General features: G+C 37.0%; 1 protein-coding gene across 7 annotated transcripts in view; it reads left to right on the top strand.

The window, feature by feature from the left end:
• Positions 1-19,405, top strand: part of CBLB (Cbl proto-oncogene B) — a 227,703-nt gene that overhangs the window by 127,751 nt on the left and 80,547 nt on the right. For all 7 annotated transcript variants that reach the window (XM_070368790.1, XM_005892379.3, XM_070368785.1 and 4 more), the window contains 2 exons: positions 2,390-2,477; positions 5,440-5,571. In XM_070368790.1, the coding sequence (XP_070224891.1) occupies positions 2,390-2,477; positions 5,440-5,571 (220 nt within the window). The remainder of the gene's footprint in view (positions 1-2,389; positions 2,478-5,439; positions 5,572-19,405) is intronic.

The following is a 19,405-nucleotide window of genomic DNA, read 5'->3' as shown; positions in this document are numbered from 1 at the left end:
GCTTCAGCATCTGTCCTTCCAGTGAATTTTCAAGGTTGATTTCTTTTAGGATTTATTGGTTTGCTCTCCTTGCTGTCCAAGGGACTCTCAAGAGTCTTTTCTAGCACCGCAGTCCGAAAGTGCCCATTCTTTGGCGCTCATTCGGCTCCATTTATAGTTATTGTAAAATATTGACTGTATTCCTGTGATAGAAACCTGAGAGGGGGAAGTCTACCAGAAAGAGCAAATAGTTTCCAGTAGCAAAATTTTATTTTGCCAAAGTAAGAACAGAAAAAAGAAAAAGTGATGGGCTCTATGTGAATGGATAGAAGTTTTGAATTTTAAGAAATAGTTATGTAAGAATGAATGGCAAACTGGTACTAAAAGTCTGTATTTCTCCTTTTTTTTAATTATAAATTTGCTATTCTGTTATTTATACCTTACCTCTGATACATCAAGGATTCATATGTGTGGCTTTCTATCCACTGTAACAGGATTTTTGTCTTGAAGAAAATGTACTTCAGAGTTTTAATTTATAAAAAGAGATCACAAGTGGGCCAATCTGTGAATGGACTAATTTTGATATATCTTATTATGGGCTTTTCTGGTGGCTCAGAGGTAAAGAGTCTGTCTACCAATACAGGAGACCTGGGTTTGATGCCTGGGTCCAGAAAATGACCTGGAGAAGGAAATGGCAACCCACTGCAGTATTCTTGCCTGGGAAATCCCATGGTCAGAGGAGCCTGGCTGGCTACAATCCATGTGATTGCAAAGAGTCAGACATGAAACAACAGCAACAACAAAAGATCAGTAAAAACACAGGATATCATCTGTCTGACTGTTTCCAACTATCAGGGTCATTTGTCCATTCCTTATAGTTAATCTGATATTGTGGGACATAAGTGATAAAGAAGTTTACTTTGAAAACTAGCCAAGATTCCTTATTCCTTCAATGCCATTGGAAGGGACTGAGCAGCAGCAGCAGTGTTGAAGACCATAATCATTTAATTGCTCCTATACAGAATTTTTAAACCTGTTCTCTGGCAAAATTATTGTGTTTGTAATCTTTTATTTCTGAATTCTCCCTAGAATTCAACATTCTTGAAGTGTGGTGAACAAGTATAAAAAGAAAGTTACCAACTTTTGTTTATCACTTCTATAACATTTGTAGTGTTTTATCCTACCCCTATAATGATGCTCTAAAATTTTTATCACAGTCATATGTAGTCAACTCCTTTTCCTAAATCTTAAAAATACAACAACAAAAAAACCCACTCACTGATTTTCTCCTTACCATATGAAAATTGTCTGTCCTCTAGGTTTATTTTTTCCTGGTTTTCTTGTAGAATTTTAAACACTAACATATTTATAGACTGTTTATGGATAAATATTTTTTGTTCCTTCACATAATAGTTTTAGTATAGTTTTGCCTTTTATTCACCACTGTAGTATTATATTCTTAAGTTATCATTCAGAAATCTAAAACAAAAAGTTAATAAACAAAATCACCGGTAACTTAATGAGTTGATGAAATCCAGCAGTAATATTATTCATTTCCTAATCTATTATAGGTGCTTGCCAATATGATCAGCTTCATTTTTTAAAATGGATTTCTGAATAACTAAGCACTGGTTTAGCACAGCCAATGGCATGATAACTTTTAGTTCTTATTTTACTTCTCTCTAGTCATGGAACCTTGTGTTTATAAGCCATTCTGTTGGTAGCTTCGTTTGAAATGAATGAAACCTAGAGTCGTGGCCTTTGTGTAAGTGCACATGTGTATGTGTGCCAGGGTAAATGGAAGGTGAAACAGAAAGGGAATGGGCAACTAGGGAGAGAAAACACCACAAAAATGTGTGGATAACTTTTATGAGAAAATTGTGGGCTTTAATTCTATTTTTGTTTCCTAGTGGTACTAAGCCTAGTATAAAATGTAACATTAATTGTGCTTCATGTGAAAGACATAATAATTGCAAATAGGTGTATATTCTGAGTATTTTGGAATAGAACATGAGTAACCAGTGAAAGTGTTAGTCACTCAGTCATGTCCGACTCTTGTGACCCCCACGGACTGCAGTTTGCCAGGCTCCATAGACTTCTCCAGGCAAGAAGACTGGAGTGGGTGGCCATTTCCTTCTCCAATACATATAGTAAAGGTATTTAATTGAAAATGATTACTTAATGACTGAGTCCATATTCATTATATATTTCTATTTCCTAGATTTTAAATTTCCTAAAAATAACATTGTAATATTATGGAAACAGTGATAGAATAAATTCTTGATGTAAGATACATAAAAAGGAAACATCTAAATGTGTGTTTAAATTTAGAAGAATCTGATTACATAACCTTAGAGGCAATTAAGACTTGTATATAGTTATGTAAATAAAATTTCTGTTTATAATCCAGTTATCTTTATCCTGATGGGAGGAGTTATAATCCTGATTTAACTGGATTATGTGAACCTACACCCCATGATCATATAAAAGTTACACAGGTAAGGACAATTTCTGGAGCCATGTTTAAAATTAATAAGTATTTGTGTTGCCTTTGAAATAACATTCTAAATAATTGGTAAAGTCATGTACAGATATTTAATGCAAAATATATTTAAGGAATTCTAAGAGTGTTTGAAAAGAAATTATAGAACTTTCTTCATTTTTTTGATAAAAATCTCTTGTTAATCTTTCTGCTTCCAATATAATACTGACATTTATGTGGGGAAATAGATAAATCTATAGGTAGGCAGATTGATAGGAAAGGAGAGATATTTAGCTTTAGAAAACTTCAAGGAAGATTAGAATAATTGTATGCATTAGTTTTTAGAGTCAAATGAGTAATTGAAACCTACTGGAAACAATAATTGTATTCTTGTAAATCCACTGTTGGCACCCTCATAGGTTATGACTCGGGGGGTTAACTTCGTAAAGTCTTTCTCGAGGGTGATACTGAATGTTACCAAAACCTAAACATGTTTGACTCTAGATTCCATATACATATTACTTGAATATACACACAGAGATCTCTACACCAGGATGTTCACTTTAGCATTTTTCTTAAAAGTGAAATATTCAGTTCAGTTCAGTCACTCAGTCGTGTCCGACTCTTTGCGACCCCATGAATTGCAGCACGCCAGGCCTCCCTGTCCATCACCAACTCCCGGAGTTCACTCAAACTCATGTCCATCGAGTTGGTGATGCCATCCAGCCATCTTATCCTCTGTCGTCCCCTTTTCCTCCTGCCCCCAATCCCTCCCAGCATCAGAGTCTTTTCCAATGAGTCAACTCTTTGCATGAGGTGGCCAAAATATTGAGTTTCAGCTTTAGCGTCAGTGCAATTACAGTATACCAAATACCTATATTCAGTCTTAGGTTAAATACCATAGTATACTCATACTTCATTATCTTGTAAAGTCTTTAACAAGAGGAAGGTAGCTCTGAACACTCACATGGGAACTTCTGCATCTTGTTATGTAAAAAAGTTATGTAAAGCTTAATTATGTAATATTTGATTTTGTAAAATGACATTATGTAACTTCAATTTTATAAATAAAAATTACCATGTGTGAACATGTGAATGCACTTTAAAAAAATAAAAGTGAAAAACACTAATTTGGCAACAGTCTTTGAGAGAGAACTTCCAATATTATGTAGCTGTAGTTAAAACTTTTTTTTTTAATTTTATAATTTGGATATTTTGTACTTTGTATAATAATAAAACTAATAAAACCAAATGGTAAGTTTTAGGGAAAACAGTAGATAATTTTTCATTTCTACTTCTTTAGATTTCTATGGTTTTGATATTAAAATATACTTGTTGACATGTCAGCGCCATGGCGCCCAGTTGGCTAGAGTCCGTCTTTTGGGCAGTTTTAAAATTTAATATATGAAAGCCTTAGGACATGATATTCAAAAAAAAAAAAAAAAAAAAAAAATATACTTGTACTGATTCTTTGGCAGTTTTAAAAATTTAATATATGAAAGCCATTTAAAAAGTTATGTACTGATTCTATGTTTTCTAACATATGTAAAAAGACACAGGAGACAATTCCTCATTATAAAGCCATTGTTTAAAAATTGTTTTAAAATTCATATTCAGGAGTAGTATCATTCTCTTAAACTACTCATAAATATTTGAATAGCTTACCTCTTAGGTTGCATTGGCTTCTGCAAGTGTGATTGTATCTTATTTTAATTTTTTTAATAATTGTAGATTGGCCCATTGAATTGCATAACCAGTATATGGGCTACAGTCTACAGGGTCACAAAGAGTCGGACACGACTGAAGTGACTGAGGACACACACACACACATAGATACTTATCTAGTATTTTAGGGATTTCAGTGATATATATGATACCTTGGACTTCTTTTCCATCTTGATCTACTCTTTCCCTTAATTTATTTTAAAATTATATAGTCACACATATACCATTGTAGACAGAATTTATATATGAATGAGTATGTGGGTGTGTGTATCTATGTGTTTATACATATATATTTTTCTCACTGAGACTGTAAGATCTTTCACTAGGCTAGGGATTAAATATTGTCATTTATTCATCCTGTCCAAGGCCATGTATGTAGTACGTACTTACTAGACTAACACATTGCCTTATTTAAACAAATTTTTGTTTCAATAACTCCTTTCCTTTGTATCCCTATTAAGTAACAGTCTCTGTTCATACTTTCTTTATACTTACCAGTATATATGAATCTTCTTTGTGACAGAGACTTTTTCATTATTTGAACACTGAGAATTTAATTATGCCAAAAGCATCTAAACTAGTGAATAAAGAGAATAGATTTTTAATAAAACGGTTTTTGGTAGCTGAAATGATTAGGTTTTTGATAGTGTTAGACTGGGAAAAGAGTATGCAAATAGGGATTTAATATAGAATTTGAGGAAAATAATTTATACTACTGAACCTCAGTTTTTTTTTTTAATTCAGTGTATCTTATTATACTTTGCAGATTATATGACATAATAAATGTGGACAACAGTACATAGCATGCAGAAAGGCCTTGGCAAATTTTCCGTCCTGAAATTTCCTAGATAGATGTCTAAGAAATAAAATTGTCAGCTGTATTGCAATTTTGACATTAAAATTAGATGAGTATGTGGTATTTACAGAGAAAAGTATTGTTTTTTATTGCATTTAAAACCATACGTTTGTCTCTTAAATCATCCTGTTGATGCAGGGACCTTCCTAAAGGAACAGTACAAAATGTTAAATAATCCAAAGTATTAAAAAAGTTTATACAGTTGCTGATAAAATCTTTTTAATTTTATAGACCAAATTGTGACTACCAATTTAAAACATATCTTAAATGGTAGTTTGATCTGACAGGATCAAGTGTGAGGAATTTACTGTAAGTCATGGTATTTGAGAAAATTCAGTATTATCAGTTCATGCAAAAAAATACATTAATGTTGCCTTTTTTGCTCCCCCAATTCCAGGAACAATATGAATTATATTGTGAGATGGGTTCCACTTTCCAGCTCTGTAAGATTTGTGCTGAGAATGACAAGGATGTCAAGATCGAGCCTTGTGGGCACCTGATGTGCACCTCTTGTCTTACAGCCTGGCAGGTATAGTCAAGATTTAATTAGTCACGTTGATGTCTTCCTTATATTCCCTATGAATATGTCTTTTTTCAGTTTTCTTCATCTTAAGGATTCAAAAAGTCACACTGATAAGTGTTTGTTTGAATGGTTGATTTTTAAAAAAATCTCATATGTTTGACTCTTTCACTTCCATCATTTGACTTTCTGTTGGGTTTTCATGTTTTCCTTGTGCTGTGCTGTGCTGTGCTGTGCTTAGTCGCTCAGTCATGTCCTACTCTTTGTTACCCCATGGACTGAAGCCCTCTCTGTCCATGGGGATTCTCCAGCCAAGAATACCGGAGTTGGTTGCCATGCCCTCCTCCAGGGAATCTTTCCAACCCACGGCTTGTACCCAGGTCTCCCACATTGCAGGTGGACTCTTTACCGTCTGAGCCACCAGGGAGGCCCAAGATTTCTGGAGTGGGTAGCCTATCCCTTCTCCAGGGGATGTTCCCGACCCAGGAATCTAACCAGGGTCTCCTGCATCGCAAGCGGATTCTTTGCCAGCTGAGCTTCCAGGGAAGCCCTTTCTTTCACTATTATTTATTTAATATATAAAATTAAAATAACTTAATCTTACAATATAAATCATGAGTAGTTCTGCTTCTATAACACTACTTATTTCAGAATATCACTTACCAATGTTGCAAACTAACCATATTTATTTATTGTAGCCCAGATTCTATTTATAGTAGATCAGATTCTCAAGCTAAGTAAACCCTAGTAGATAAATCTTACTTTGATGTTTCAACACTTCTCTTGAGAAGGTATGGCTCCTGTCTCACGAATGTCTCCAAGTGCTCTGTAAGGCTAAAACAGGAGAATCAGACAGAAAGTTTCCCAAATGTCTTTAGTTCCCAAAGTCACTAAATTTTCCAATTTACAAGGCAAAGCTGCCTTCCATTCTGTAGGCATTCAATAAATAGAAATTGATTTGCTGTTTTAGAATAAGACCTAGAAAATAATTGGTTTTCCCAAGGGCTTCTTTAAAATATTTCTTTATCTGTAATGAAGGTTGGAGATTTTAAAATAGATCTTTGGACAGATTTCTAGTTTTGAGTATTTGGAGGATTCATAGAATATTTTGCTCAAGCACTTTTTTAGCTACTCTGTTTTAACACAGTCAGTGTTGAAGTCAGTAATGTTGATTGGACTTAGAAAACAAATCATTAAACTTTCAAGCCTGTAAAAGAATTTGGAATTGAGCGTTATCATGAGTATCCGTATTTCTGAACCTTCTTTCCAGCCCAGAACCTGTGTATTTCCTCAGGAAGGATGGCCTCAGAGGATCCGGACAGGGCAGTGCAAACTCATAGGAGCATTGATGTTTGTTGAGCTCATTACTTGATGATAGAATATTAATGATTTTCACATTTTTGCAATCTTATGAAGAGGGCCTCTTTTTACCTTTGGGGAACTTTTAAAAATGGATGAAGAAAAAGAGGAAGAAGTAGGAAATGAATTACAACTGATTTACATTTACAGAGCTGTTTCTGAGCTCCCAGATGTCTTTCCTTCGTTAGTAAAGATTGTTCCACCTCCCTACATGGCTCTCTTTCAATATGCATTTGATTTATATTTTACCTGAGGTTTTCCTTGACCTCATTTCCCTTTATCCCTTCATGATGCTTGTGAATTTTGAGTAGTACAGGGAGAAGTTGGAGGAAAAGCAATGCCCAGTATGGCATCAGCAAACTCTGAACATAAAGTTACTTGCTGTTTATGTTAACAAATAATAGTTCTGCAGACATAGCAGTGCCTTTTTTAAAAAATAAATGTTTCAATAAATTTAGTTACACAGGTAGAAGATAAAACTGTCAGTTTGCAAATGGATTTCAAATGTACCAGTAGAAAATATTAGAGATGTTATTAACTCAGTGCCTGGCTGACAGGGAGGGGACCACTTTAAGATTATTTGCTTTACCTGAAACCCTTTAAGTATTTCAGGGCAAGTATTAAACTGACAGAGGCCAAATATGTTTGTCAAGCCCTTTAGACTGAGTTACGTCTTCGGTGCAGTAGTATGGTTCTTACAGGTTTGAAGAAAGTAAAAGTTTGCTTTTCTCCCTAAAGAAAACCAGAATTTTAGGCTGGTACAGGCTCCCAGTACTCTACCTCCACAGGTGCCCTGCATACTTCAGCCCCTTCTCTGTGGTCCTGGGCTTGGAGCATACAAATACAAGCATAGACCTAGCATCTTCATCTTGAAACTTAGCATTTGGAAGTTCAGAGGAAGTTCCCTCTATGGTGGCAGAAACCTTTGGTTAGTAAAGATTATCATTTATAGTGTCATTCAAAATAGCTGTTTACCTTGTGGTTTATAGTGTCATTCAAAATAGCTGTTTACCTTGTGGCTCAGAGTAAGTGAAAGAGTAGAGCTGAATGTAAAACAAAGAGGTTTTACTTATTTTAGTTTCTATATTCTTCTTAAATGAAATTAATCTTTTGAAACTCCAGGGCCAGTGATATGTATTTGATCTAGTGAGTCTGTGCACTACAATAGGTTTGTTACGTGCAAGGACACAGGGGTGTTTCCCAGTATTCATGGCTGTGTTATTAATCCTTCGCCCTTTACATCACCACAGCTTTTCTATATTTTATTCTGTAGTCTCCAAATGGTACAGTTCCTCTTGCTTGTAGCTAATCAGTTACTTGATTCTCTTTATGGTTTTTCATATTGATCTAATGGCCTGATATTAAGATAGGTTCAGTCAATTTGTTAATATTTGAAATTTTTTCTTTTCTTTTTTAACTCTTTAGTACTTCTTAGTTTTAGAGATTGAGGAAGTACATAAATTGTCAAGTGCTAAAAATTGTCTCTGAGTAAAGTTTTAGGAGAAGCTGTGTGAAAAAGTAGTAATAAAGTAGTAGTTGAGTAAGTTAAGTAGGAAAAAAAAATTGACAATATCGGAAGTGCTTAGAAAGTTGAAATAATCAAAATAAATCACACTCATGTCACTAATGAATAATATTATTATCCTAATATAATCGTAGAATTTTGTATATAGGTTAATGAAAAATATGCAAAGGCAGGATTTCAGCATCTTTAAAATTCTTCCCACACAGGATGTTTAATGATTAATAAGCATTTTTCTGATACGTTTTTGTATATGTCTCTGTAATCTGCATGTTGTTCTTGTTTAGTCTCATAGTGAAAAGTGAAAGTCTCTCAGTCATGTCCAACTCTTTGCGACTCCATGGACTGTATAGTCCATGGAGTTTTCCAGGCCAGAATACTGGAGTGGGTAGCGTTTCCCTTCTCCAGGGGAATCTTCTCAACCCAGGGATCGAACTGCATTGCAGGTGGATTCTTTACTAGCTGAGCCACAGGGAAGCCCACGTTGTGTCCAACTCTTTGCAACCCCATGAACTGTGGCCTGCCAGACTCCTTGTCCATGGGATTTCCTAGAGAAGAATACTGGAGTGGGTTGCTATGTCCTCCTCCAGGGGATCTTCCCAACCTAGGATGGAACCAGTGTCTGTTATGTCTCTTGCTTTGCTAGGCAGATTCTTAAGATCTTCCCTGGTGGCCCAGATGGTAAAACATCTCCCTGCAATGCGGGAGACCCAGGTTCGATTGCTGGTTTGGGAAGATCTCCTGGAAAAGGAAATGGCAACTCACTCCAGTACTCTTGCCTGGAAAATTCCGTGGACGGAGGAGCCTAGTAGGTACAGTCCATGGGGTCGCAAAGAGTCCGACATAACTGAGCGACTTCACTTTCATTTTCATATGCTAGATAATATACAGAAAAGAGAAGACTAGGACTAAGATTGTGCTAAATTGCTTCAGTCATGTCCAACTGTTTGTGACCCTATAGACTGTAGCCTGCCAGGCTCCTTTGTCCATGCAATTCTCCAGGCAAGAATACTGGAGTGGGTTGCCATGCCCTCCAGAGCATCTTCCCAACCTAGAATTGAACCAGTGTCTGTTATGTCTCTTGCTTTGGCAGGCAGATTCTTAACCACTAGCACCACCTGGATGTCCAGAACTAAGATGCCAAGTTAAAAGACATTGATATTGAAGATCAGTTGTCAAAAAGCCTTTGTAATGTCTCAGTTCTGTCCATTTCTCTTCTGAAATGTATCTGTAGTCTTTTCAAAGACTCTTCAGTATGCTCAAGATCTGTGAATGAATTCTAAGAATTTCAAGCCTCAGCTCCATTTGTTCCATTCATTAGCTGCTGAGTAATTCCCTTCAGCTTTTCACATTTTGTTTTTTTGCACTTTTTTGGTACTAAACCTATAGCCAGGAAGACCAAGTTTCTATTTATTGCTTTTTTAACACCAATAGACATGCAGGTGATCTCTGGTTCAGGTTTTCTCTATGCCAAAGAGAACTGTTGTTGGGTCAACATTTGGGAATTTCAAAGTGATGTTCAGTAGTCTGTATCTCAATAGGAATTTAGTCGTTAAAGAAGCTTCAACTTGTGAACATTTTCGATAATCTGAATATTTCTACCTGTACATATAGATTTCACTCAGTGCCTCTTGCTGCCAAACAAAAAAATCTGTTTTGACAGCTTTCATAGTTTTGTATGGACTGCAGTATTTGACAATCATTTAAACACATTATTGCAAAATACCCCTGTTATTTAATAAAAACAAAGGTCTTATACAGTGAATCTAGTTAAAACAGTTAATAGACATCAGCTATACTAAATCCTCACATGAGTGAGCTGCTCACTGAATTTAACCTAATTGACTGTCAAAATGAGGACAAATGAACACAAGTTTGGGACTTTTCTATAGTTTTATACTGTGCTGTCAAACATTGTATATAAGCTTGTAGATGTAATTGGAAATGTTATGTGTCTCTCTGGATATGAGTACATGTAGTAATATGTGTTGTTTTTTTTTTTTTTAACTTTTTCCTTATTCAAAATGGTAAAGGGCTAGAATGTATTTTGTGACTTTAAAGCCAGTGTTTTTGTTTCTATATACTTGTTTTTCTGAGAGAAAAAATTGAGTTTTCAAACTTAATTGGGCACAAAAATAATTTGATATCCCTTAACTTGCTTGATACAAGCTGACATGGAATGACAGCCATCATTCTCTAGTATCTCAAAACCATTGTTATTTATTTAGGAAACAATCTTTGAGCATCTTCTCTGTCCGAGGTTCTATACTAAAGACCCAGTCCATTCCCGCAAGATGATAAAATTAGATCTAAAAATTTTATAGAGGGGCACAGTACTAATAATCACTTGAAATGAATACCCTGTTATCTTTCAAATTTAATTATGGATGGGGAATATTTTTGTTACTTTCTGCTACTTTGGTTGGGTATATTGACATGAAAAGGGTTTTAAAAGCTGCATGTCTGCCAAGAAGCTCTGATAAATCAGAGTCCAGTAGGAAATATTAAACCCAGACCATAAAACATTTTGTGTTCAACCATTGTGAATCTTTAGCAAGTCGCTCTTCACTAACTTTTCCTTCCACTTGATGCCCTACTTTGGTTTAATTGAAATTCATCGGAGACTTAAAGTTTATGTAATTAATGGAAACCTAAGACATGCGCAGTAGAGGTGTCAGTCAGTTCTTTCAAGCTGCAAGTGGTTACTCTAATTGCTGTCATAATGGCCCATTAGTCATGCCTCCAAAGAGGTGTCAGATACTTTCTCCTTCTGAAACATCTGTGTTATTTAATAAATTGAATAAGCAAGCCTGAGTTTGCACAGAATACTAAGTAAGCTTGAGTAATCACCTCTCTAGAGGCATTCTTTGAAGCAGTATCACTGTGGGTGAGGCATTTCTGTTCTATCCTTGGCAATGAAACTTGGGAGAGTTTTCTTTCACTTCCACACTGTTCCACGAATATTAACAAAACATTTTCTTCTCTACCCTGAACTCCTCCATGTCTTCTTTTTTGTAATAGCACATTATGTGGAAGTGATGTTGCAGGGTTACTACATAAGGTGTCAAGTAAGGAACTGTTTTTATTTGATTTTTCATTTCAAGAGTATAGAAAATATCTTCTGAGTTCATGAACAGGACAGACTGTAAACTATATTCTTCAAATTTTCCTTCCAAAATAAAAAATGGATATATATATATATATATATGCCAGTTGGATATGTAGCCTTGTTTTTAATTACTGCCAAGGACTTTAATTCAGTTAAAAATAAAATTAATGTTTTCTTCTAGTTATTCCTCCTGCATATTTTTTCAAAATAATTTAGAGGAAAGATATTGGAATATTCAAAATGCTTCATAAAAAGTCAATAGATGAAAATTGATAAGCTCTGATTTTAACATGACATGTGGTTAAAGAGATTTATATATGTCCCATATTTAGAGAACATTATTGGGGAAGAAATATGTAACGGAGAGTTGAGAAGTCAGCTCAAAGAACCACATTCAAGGCACTAAGAAATAATCTTTTAATATCTCTTCCTTCAAAAGCAACCAGGCTTCAAATTTCTAGCCTCAGTGAAACTTTTTAGACTTAGAACTACAAGTACTTACTACATGATAAAATGTTGAAACTCCTCTTTCACTTGAGAGTCATGTAATGGCTGTGGTTTCCTCAGCTATCTTACCTCTTTTGTTTTGTTCCTGAGATGATTTTTGTAGTAATTATAACAACCAGAATTTGCATAGCACTTTGGAAAGCTTTGAATTAATTTTTCTTACTTTACCTTTCAGATATCCCTTAAAATGTGCATTCTTTCATTATATCCAACAAATAAGATGAAATGGCTTACCCAGTGTCACACAGTTAGAGTTTGTGGGTATAGGATCTAGTCCAAGCCTCCAGATCAGAATGTCTGTGTTCCTGATAAACTGTTTCCATGGGCCTCCCAAATTAAAACTAGAAGAGTCTAGATTCATCAATGTCATTTCCACTTACCCATCATAAAAGAACATCAAAACTAAGGATCTCTCTCTCTCTGTTACTTATTCTAATATCATCAACTGTCCTCATTCATTCTTTTTGTTTTTTAGTTTATTTTTTTTTCATTGAAGGATAATTCCTTTACAGAATTTTGTTGTTTTCTGTCAGACGTCAACATGAATCAGCCATAGGTATACATATATCCCCTCCCTTATGAACCTCCCTCCCTATCACACCCCTCTAGGTTGATATAGAGCCCCTGTTGGAGTTTCCTGAGCCATACAGCAAATTCTCATAGGCTATCTGTTTTACATATGGTAATGTAAGCTTCCATGTTACTCTTTCCATACATCTCACCCTCTCTTCCCCACTCCCTATTGTCCATAAGTCTATTCTCTATGTTTTTTTCTCCATTGCTGCCCTGTAAATAAATTCTTCAGTACCATTTTTCTCTATTCCTTATATGTGCGTTGCTGCTGCTACTGCTGCTAAGTCGTTTCAGTCGTGTCCGACTCTGTGGGACCTCACAGACGGCCTCCTACCAGGCTCCTCTGTCCCTGGGATTCTCCAGGCAAGAACACTGGAGTGGGTTGCCATTTCCTTCTCCAATGCATGAAAGTGAAAAGTGAAAGTGAAGTCACTCAGTCATGTCCGACTCTTAGTGACCTCATGGACTGCAGCCTACCAGGCTCCTCCGTCCATGGGATTTTCCAGGCAAGAGTACTGGAGTGGGGTGCCATTGCCTTCTCCGATATGTGTGTTAGAATATGATATTTATCTTTGTATTTCTGACTCACTTCAGTCTGTATAAGTTCTAGGTTCATCCACCTCATCAGAGCTGACTCAAATGCACTCATTTCTATGGCTGAGTAATATTCCATTGTGTATATGTACCACAACTTCTTAATCTATTCATACGTTGATGGGCATCTAGGTTATTTCCATGTTCTAGCTATTGTAAATAGTGTTGCAATGAGCAATGGGATACATGTGTCTCTTTCAACCCTGGATTCCTCAGGGTATATACCTAAGAGTGGGATTGCTGGGTTATATAGTGGTTTTATTCCTAGTTTTTTTTTAAGGAATCTCCATACCATCTTCCATAGTGCCTGTATCAATTTACATTCCCATTAACAGTGGAAGAGGGTTCCTTTTTCTCCACACCCTCTCTAGCATTTATTGTTTGTAGACTTTTTGATGATAGCTATTCTGACTGGTGTGAGGTGATATCTCATTGTGGGTTTGATTTGTATTTCTCTAATAATGAACGATGTTGAGCATCTTTTCATGTGTCTGTTAGCCATCTGTATGTCTTCTTTGGAGAAATATCTGTTTGGGTCTTTTCCCCCTTTTTGATTGGGTTGTTTTTCTACTATTGAATTGTATGAGCTGCTTGTATATTTTGGAAATTCATCCTTTGTCATTTGTTTCATTTGCTATTATTTTCACCCATGTCTTTTCACCTTGCTTATAGTTTCCTTTGCTGTGCAAAAGCTTTTATGTTTAATCAGAACTCTCCACCATGACCCATCTGTCTTGGGTGGCCCTACATGTCATGGCTCATAGTTTCATTGAGTTAGACAAAGTTGTGGTCCATGTGATCAGATTGGCTAGTTTTCTGTGATTGTGGTTTTTATTCTGTTTGACCTCTGATGGAAGAGGATAAGAGTATATTTAATATCTGTAATTGTGTTGTCTCTGAATGTTTATTCTTTAATTCTTCTAGGTCTTTGATTCTTGCATTTTCTCCATTTTGTTTGCAAAGGTTATGATCATCTTTAGTATCATTTTTCTGAATTCTTTCTTGGGTAGTTTCCTTTTCATTTATTTGGACTTCTGTGTTTCTAGTTTGTTCCTTCACTTTTGTAGTATTTCTCTGTCTTTTCATTTTTTTTTTTTAACTTATTGTGTGTGCGGTCTCTTTTTCCCAGGCTTCAAGGTTGAATTCTTTCTTCCTTTTGGTTTCTGCACTCCTAAGGTTGGTCCAGTGGTTTGTGTAAGCTTCTTCTAGGGTGAGATTTGTGCTGAGTTTTTGTTTGTTTTTCCTCTGATGGGCAAGGCTGAGTGAGGTGCTAATCCTGTCTGCTGATGACTGGGTTTGTATTTTTGTTTTGTTTGTTGTTTAGATGTTGTTTAGATGAGGCATCCTGCACAGGGTGATATTGGTAGTTGGGGGATGCTGGATCTTGTATTCCAGTGGTTTCCTTTGTGTGAGTTCTCACTATTTGATACCACCTAGAAGGCAATGGCATCCCACTCTAGTACTCTTGCCTGGAAAATCCCATGGACAGAGGAGCCTGATAGGCTGCAGTCCATGGGGTCGCTAAGAGTCGGGCATGACTGAGTGACTTCACTTTCACTTTTTACTTTCATGCATTGGAGAAGGAGATGGCAACCCTCTCCAGTGTTCTTGCCTGGAGAATCCCAGGGACAGAGGAGCCTAGTGGGCTGCCGTCTATGGGGTCGCATAGAGTCGGACACGACTGAAGCAACTTAGCAGCAGCAGCAGCAGGGTTAGTTCTCTAGTAGTCTAGGGTCTTGGAGTTAGTGCTCCCACTCCAAAGGCTTAGGGCTTGATCTCTTCAAATCTTTATGCTTATGGTAAGTTTTGAACATATATGATGAAAATTTTCAAGAATGTATGCAGTGGATTCTCTGTTTAATTTCCAAGTGTATCAGGGCTGGCTAAGAAGACTCCTTAGGTGGACACCAGAAATGCCATTGAGAAGGGAAGACAGCACTGAAGCCTCTGGGTTCCTGATTACCGTGTATAGCTCAGAGAATCCTACCCAGTGCTCTGTGGAGACCTGTGATTGTCTCTTGTAGCCATCCTCGAAAACAGCCAGGGTATTAGATGTAATCTGTGCGAGGTCTCTGGCTGGAGGTGTGGGTGGGAGGCCACCGCATATGTGGGAAGTCCCCACATATATGGAGGCCACCGGGCTGTCTCCCGCAGTCCCGGAGGCAGTTTGTCCAGTTGTTTCAGACTCCCGGGCTTTGGCTGCAGGGAGAGCCAGTTTGCTTCCTCGTTCATTCTATTTTAAAATAATTTTAGTTACGTATTTTTGGCTGTGTTAGATCTTTGTTACTACATGGGCTTTTACTGTAGTTGTGGTGAGTGCGGGCTACTCTGTATTGTGCTACACAGGCTTCTTATTGCCGTGGCTTCTCTTGTGGCTGAGTATGGGGGTCTAGGGTGTGTGAACTTCAGTTGTTGCAGTGCATGGGCTCTAGAGCACAGGCTCAGTAGTTGTGGTGGATGGGCTTAGCTGCTCCAGTGTGTGGGATCTTCCCAGACCAGGGCTTGAACCCATGTCTCCTGCATTGGTGTGCTATGCTAAGTCGCTTCAGTCATGTCCGACTCTGTGTGACCCCGTAGACGGCAGCCCACCAGGCTCCCCCGTCCCTGGGATTCTCCAGGCAAGAACACTGGAGTGGGCTGCCATTTCCTTCTCCAATGCATGAAAGTAAAAAGTGAAAGTGAAGTCGCTCAGTCGTATCCGACTCTTAGCGACCCCATGGACTGCAGCCTAACAGGCTCCTCCATCCATGGGATTTTCCAAGCAGGAGTACTGGAGTGGGGTGCCATTGCCTTCTCCGCCTGCATTGGTAGGCAGATTCTTTACCACTGAGCTACCAGGGAAGCCCTCATTCTTTATAACAAGAATTTGCTGAGTTTTTGTGGAATATATTGTGCTCTGAAAATGCTTAGCCTGGACCCAAGGTACTGTCAGTATGTGTATGTGTATTTATCCACTTAGTTAGTTATTTGTTTATAGTCATTTCATGTTGTAAAAAAAGATTTATGGTAGCTTCTAATCTGTGTGAAGTATAGCATGGTGATATACATTAGAAGTTACTGAGATGAGAAACACACACGCACATAAAACCAGTAAAAATATAAAATGCACTCCAGAATGGGACTCATGAAGCACTATGTATTTTCTAGGACCCTCACTTTATACTGTATTTGCAGGAAGGCATGAAGTGATTGACCTTAAAGTATGCCTCCAAATAATTAATCATCCAGAGGGCAAAATAAATTGTACTATATGTTATATTTATCTTTAAAAAAATAAAAGAAAGTATGTAAGAGATAATATAGAACTGAACAATATTTAAACAAAGAATATGGAAGGTGACTGATATATAAACTTACAGTATTTATTGTTGCCGAATGAATCTTAGAATTTTATCATGAGCATCTTACATAGTTTCAGAGCATGTAGAACTGGCTGTTAACTTTCTGTCTCTTTTGGTTTGGTAGGATTTATTTGAGGAAGTGAAATCTACTGAGTAAATCAGAATGGATGGAGTCCAAGTACTTCCTCTTAACTTTCTCAGAATGTGACTTTTTGGAGCTGATAGAAGGAATTATTTTTTGGTTCTTCTTCATTAACATGTGTTCTACCATCTTATGTTAAGTGTATGTTGACAGAAGCGTTATTTTAATTATTAAGGTGCAATTCTGATAATTTTTATGTCTGTTGAAGACACTCTTTGTGTTTAATCAACCATCTGACAGAAACAAGGGTGAAGTACTGAAATAGCACCCAAATTTGAAAATTTGAGTACCAAATTTGAGAATATGGTCAAACCTAATTTTCATATGACAGTAGTCAGTTTGTAGAGAAAGTAGTGGATGAAATCATTTTGGAAGAGGCAAGTTGTGTGGTCTGTGTTTGCAAATGAAAATTGAAGTACATTGCAGCTGGATTTTGATCCTAATAATTAATGTAAACTCTCAACAAAGATAAAGCTTAACAGAAAATATATTTTGTGACATATACCCATAAAGCAGCTACTCTTACATAAGTAATTGTATAGCATTATACTTGAAGGTAGGAGAGATGGCCAAAAACCTAAGTTCAGTTTTAGATGAACTGTTCCCAGTCTTTTTCTTGTACCATCAAGATATTGTTATTGCATATCACTTTATCCTCTTTCCAAACACAATCTTTTCAGTTATCCTTTATCAGGAAATAGATCATATAAACTGGAAGTTATCTTTAACCAGACAACATGCAAACTGACCTAAGGAATCCTTTGTAGGGGAATGCAGTTGCTTATTCATTCTAGCCACTGTGCTCAAAAGTAATATGATTTTAATTATTTAGATTGGATAGATTAATTGTAGTCATGATAACTGTATGTTAGGTCTTAAAAGATTTCCTGTTTTCTAGGTGCTTATACTAAAACATTTACAAATGATTTATGTGACGTGTAAGCCATGTTACCAGGGCTGCCCTGGTGGCTCACATGGTAAAGCGTCTGCCTGCAATGTGGGAGACCCAGGTTTGATCCCTGGGTTGGGAATATCCCTTGGAGAAGGCAATGGCACCCCACTCCAGTACCCTTGCCTGGAAAATCCCATAAACAGAGGAGCCTGGTAGGCTCCAGTCCATGGGGTCACAAAGAGTCGGACACGACTGAGCGGCTTCACTTCACTTTATGTGAAGCGTGGGATTTACTTCAAGATTATCCAAGGGTGGAGGGAGCAAGTGAACATATAGCTTAAACAGGATTGAGCATTAATTGATAATTGTTGAAGTTGGGAGATAGGTACATACAGATTTATTACACTTTTCTCTGTGCTTCTGTTTATGTTTGGAAATTTCTAATACTTTTTTAAAAATGTCTAAATGAATGAAGTGTCTACCTAGGCCCCAGAGTATTGCTTTCCACCCTTCATGCCTTAAAGACACAGGGAACATCAGCTCCTTTATACTTTAATTGTTTACTTAGTGGCATTTAGCTTACTTAAAGAAAAAAGCTGTATACCCATTTCCTCCACAACCTACTCCCCCCATCGCCCACTCTCAGCGTCTGGCAACCACCAGTCTGTTCTCTGTATCTGAACTTACTTTTCTTTGGAATTAATTGATTTTTAGATTTCATGTGCAACAGAGACCATACTGTATTTGTCTTTCTCTGGCTAATTTCTTGGGCTTCCCTGGTAGCTCAGAGGTTAAAGCATCTGCCTGCAATGTGGAAGAGCTGGGTTCGATCCCTGGGTTGGGAAGATCCCCTGGAGAAGGAAATGGCAACCCACTCCAGTATTCTTGCCTGGAAAATCCCATGGACAGAAGAGCCTGGTGGGCTGTACTCCACGGGGTAGCATAATGCCCTTGAGGTCCACCCATCTTGTGGCAAATGGCAAGATTTAGTTCTATTCTGTGGTGAAATTACATTCCATGTACGTGCATGCCACAGTTTTTATCCATTGGCGGACACTTAGGCTGTTTCCGTATCTTTGCCACTGTAAATAATGCTGCAGTGAACACAGGATGTGCATCTATCTTTTCTAATTAGTGTGTTCATTTTCTTCAGGTAAATATCCAGAAGTGGGATTTGGATGGATTGTATGGTCGTTCTATTTTTGGTTTTTTGAGGAGCCTCCATACTGTTTTCCATAGTGCCTGCATTAATTTACATTCCTGTCAGCAGTACACAAGGGTTTTCCCTGCCCACATCCTCACCGACACTTGTTGTTTCCAGTCTTTTTGCTAATAGCCACCTAAGTGATGTGAGGGGACGTGTCACTGTGGTTTTGACTTGCATTTCCCTGATGATGAATAACACTGAATATCTTTTCATGTACCTGTTTGTCATGTATATATCTTTGAAAAAATGTCTGTTCAGATCTGTCCATTTTTTAATCAGATTGTTAGTAGTTTGTTTTTGTCTTTTGTTTCCTGTTGAGTTGTATGAGTTCTTTCTATATTTTGGATGTCACTTGCAAATATTTTTTTCCATTCAGTAGGTTATCTTTTCATTCTGTGGATGGTTTCCTTTGCCATGCAGAACCTTTGTAGTTTGATGTAATCCCACGTGTTTGTTTTTGCTTTTGCTGCTTTCAATTTTGGTGTCAGGTTAAAAAATTCATGCCAAGTTTTATGTCAAGGAGCTTACCACTTAAATTTTCTTCTATCTAGAAGTTTTATGGTTTCAGTTCTTACTTTCAATTCTTTAATCCATTTT

The sequence above is a fragment of the Bos mutus genome, chromosome 1 (genome assembly GCF_027580195.1).
Source record: "Bos mutus isolate GX-2022 chromosome 1, NWIPB_WYAK_1.1, whole genome shotgun sequence".
NCBI classification, from domain to species: domain Eukaryota; kingdom Metazoa; phylum Chordata; class Mammalia; order Artiodactyla; family Bovidae; genus Bos; species Bos mutus.
Note: the sequence above shows the minus strand (reverse complement) of the source record. Positions and strands in the feature narration are given on the sequence as shown.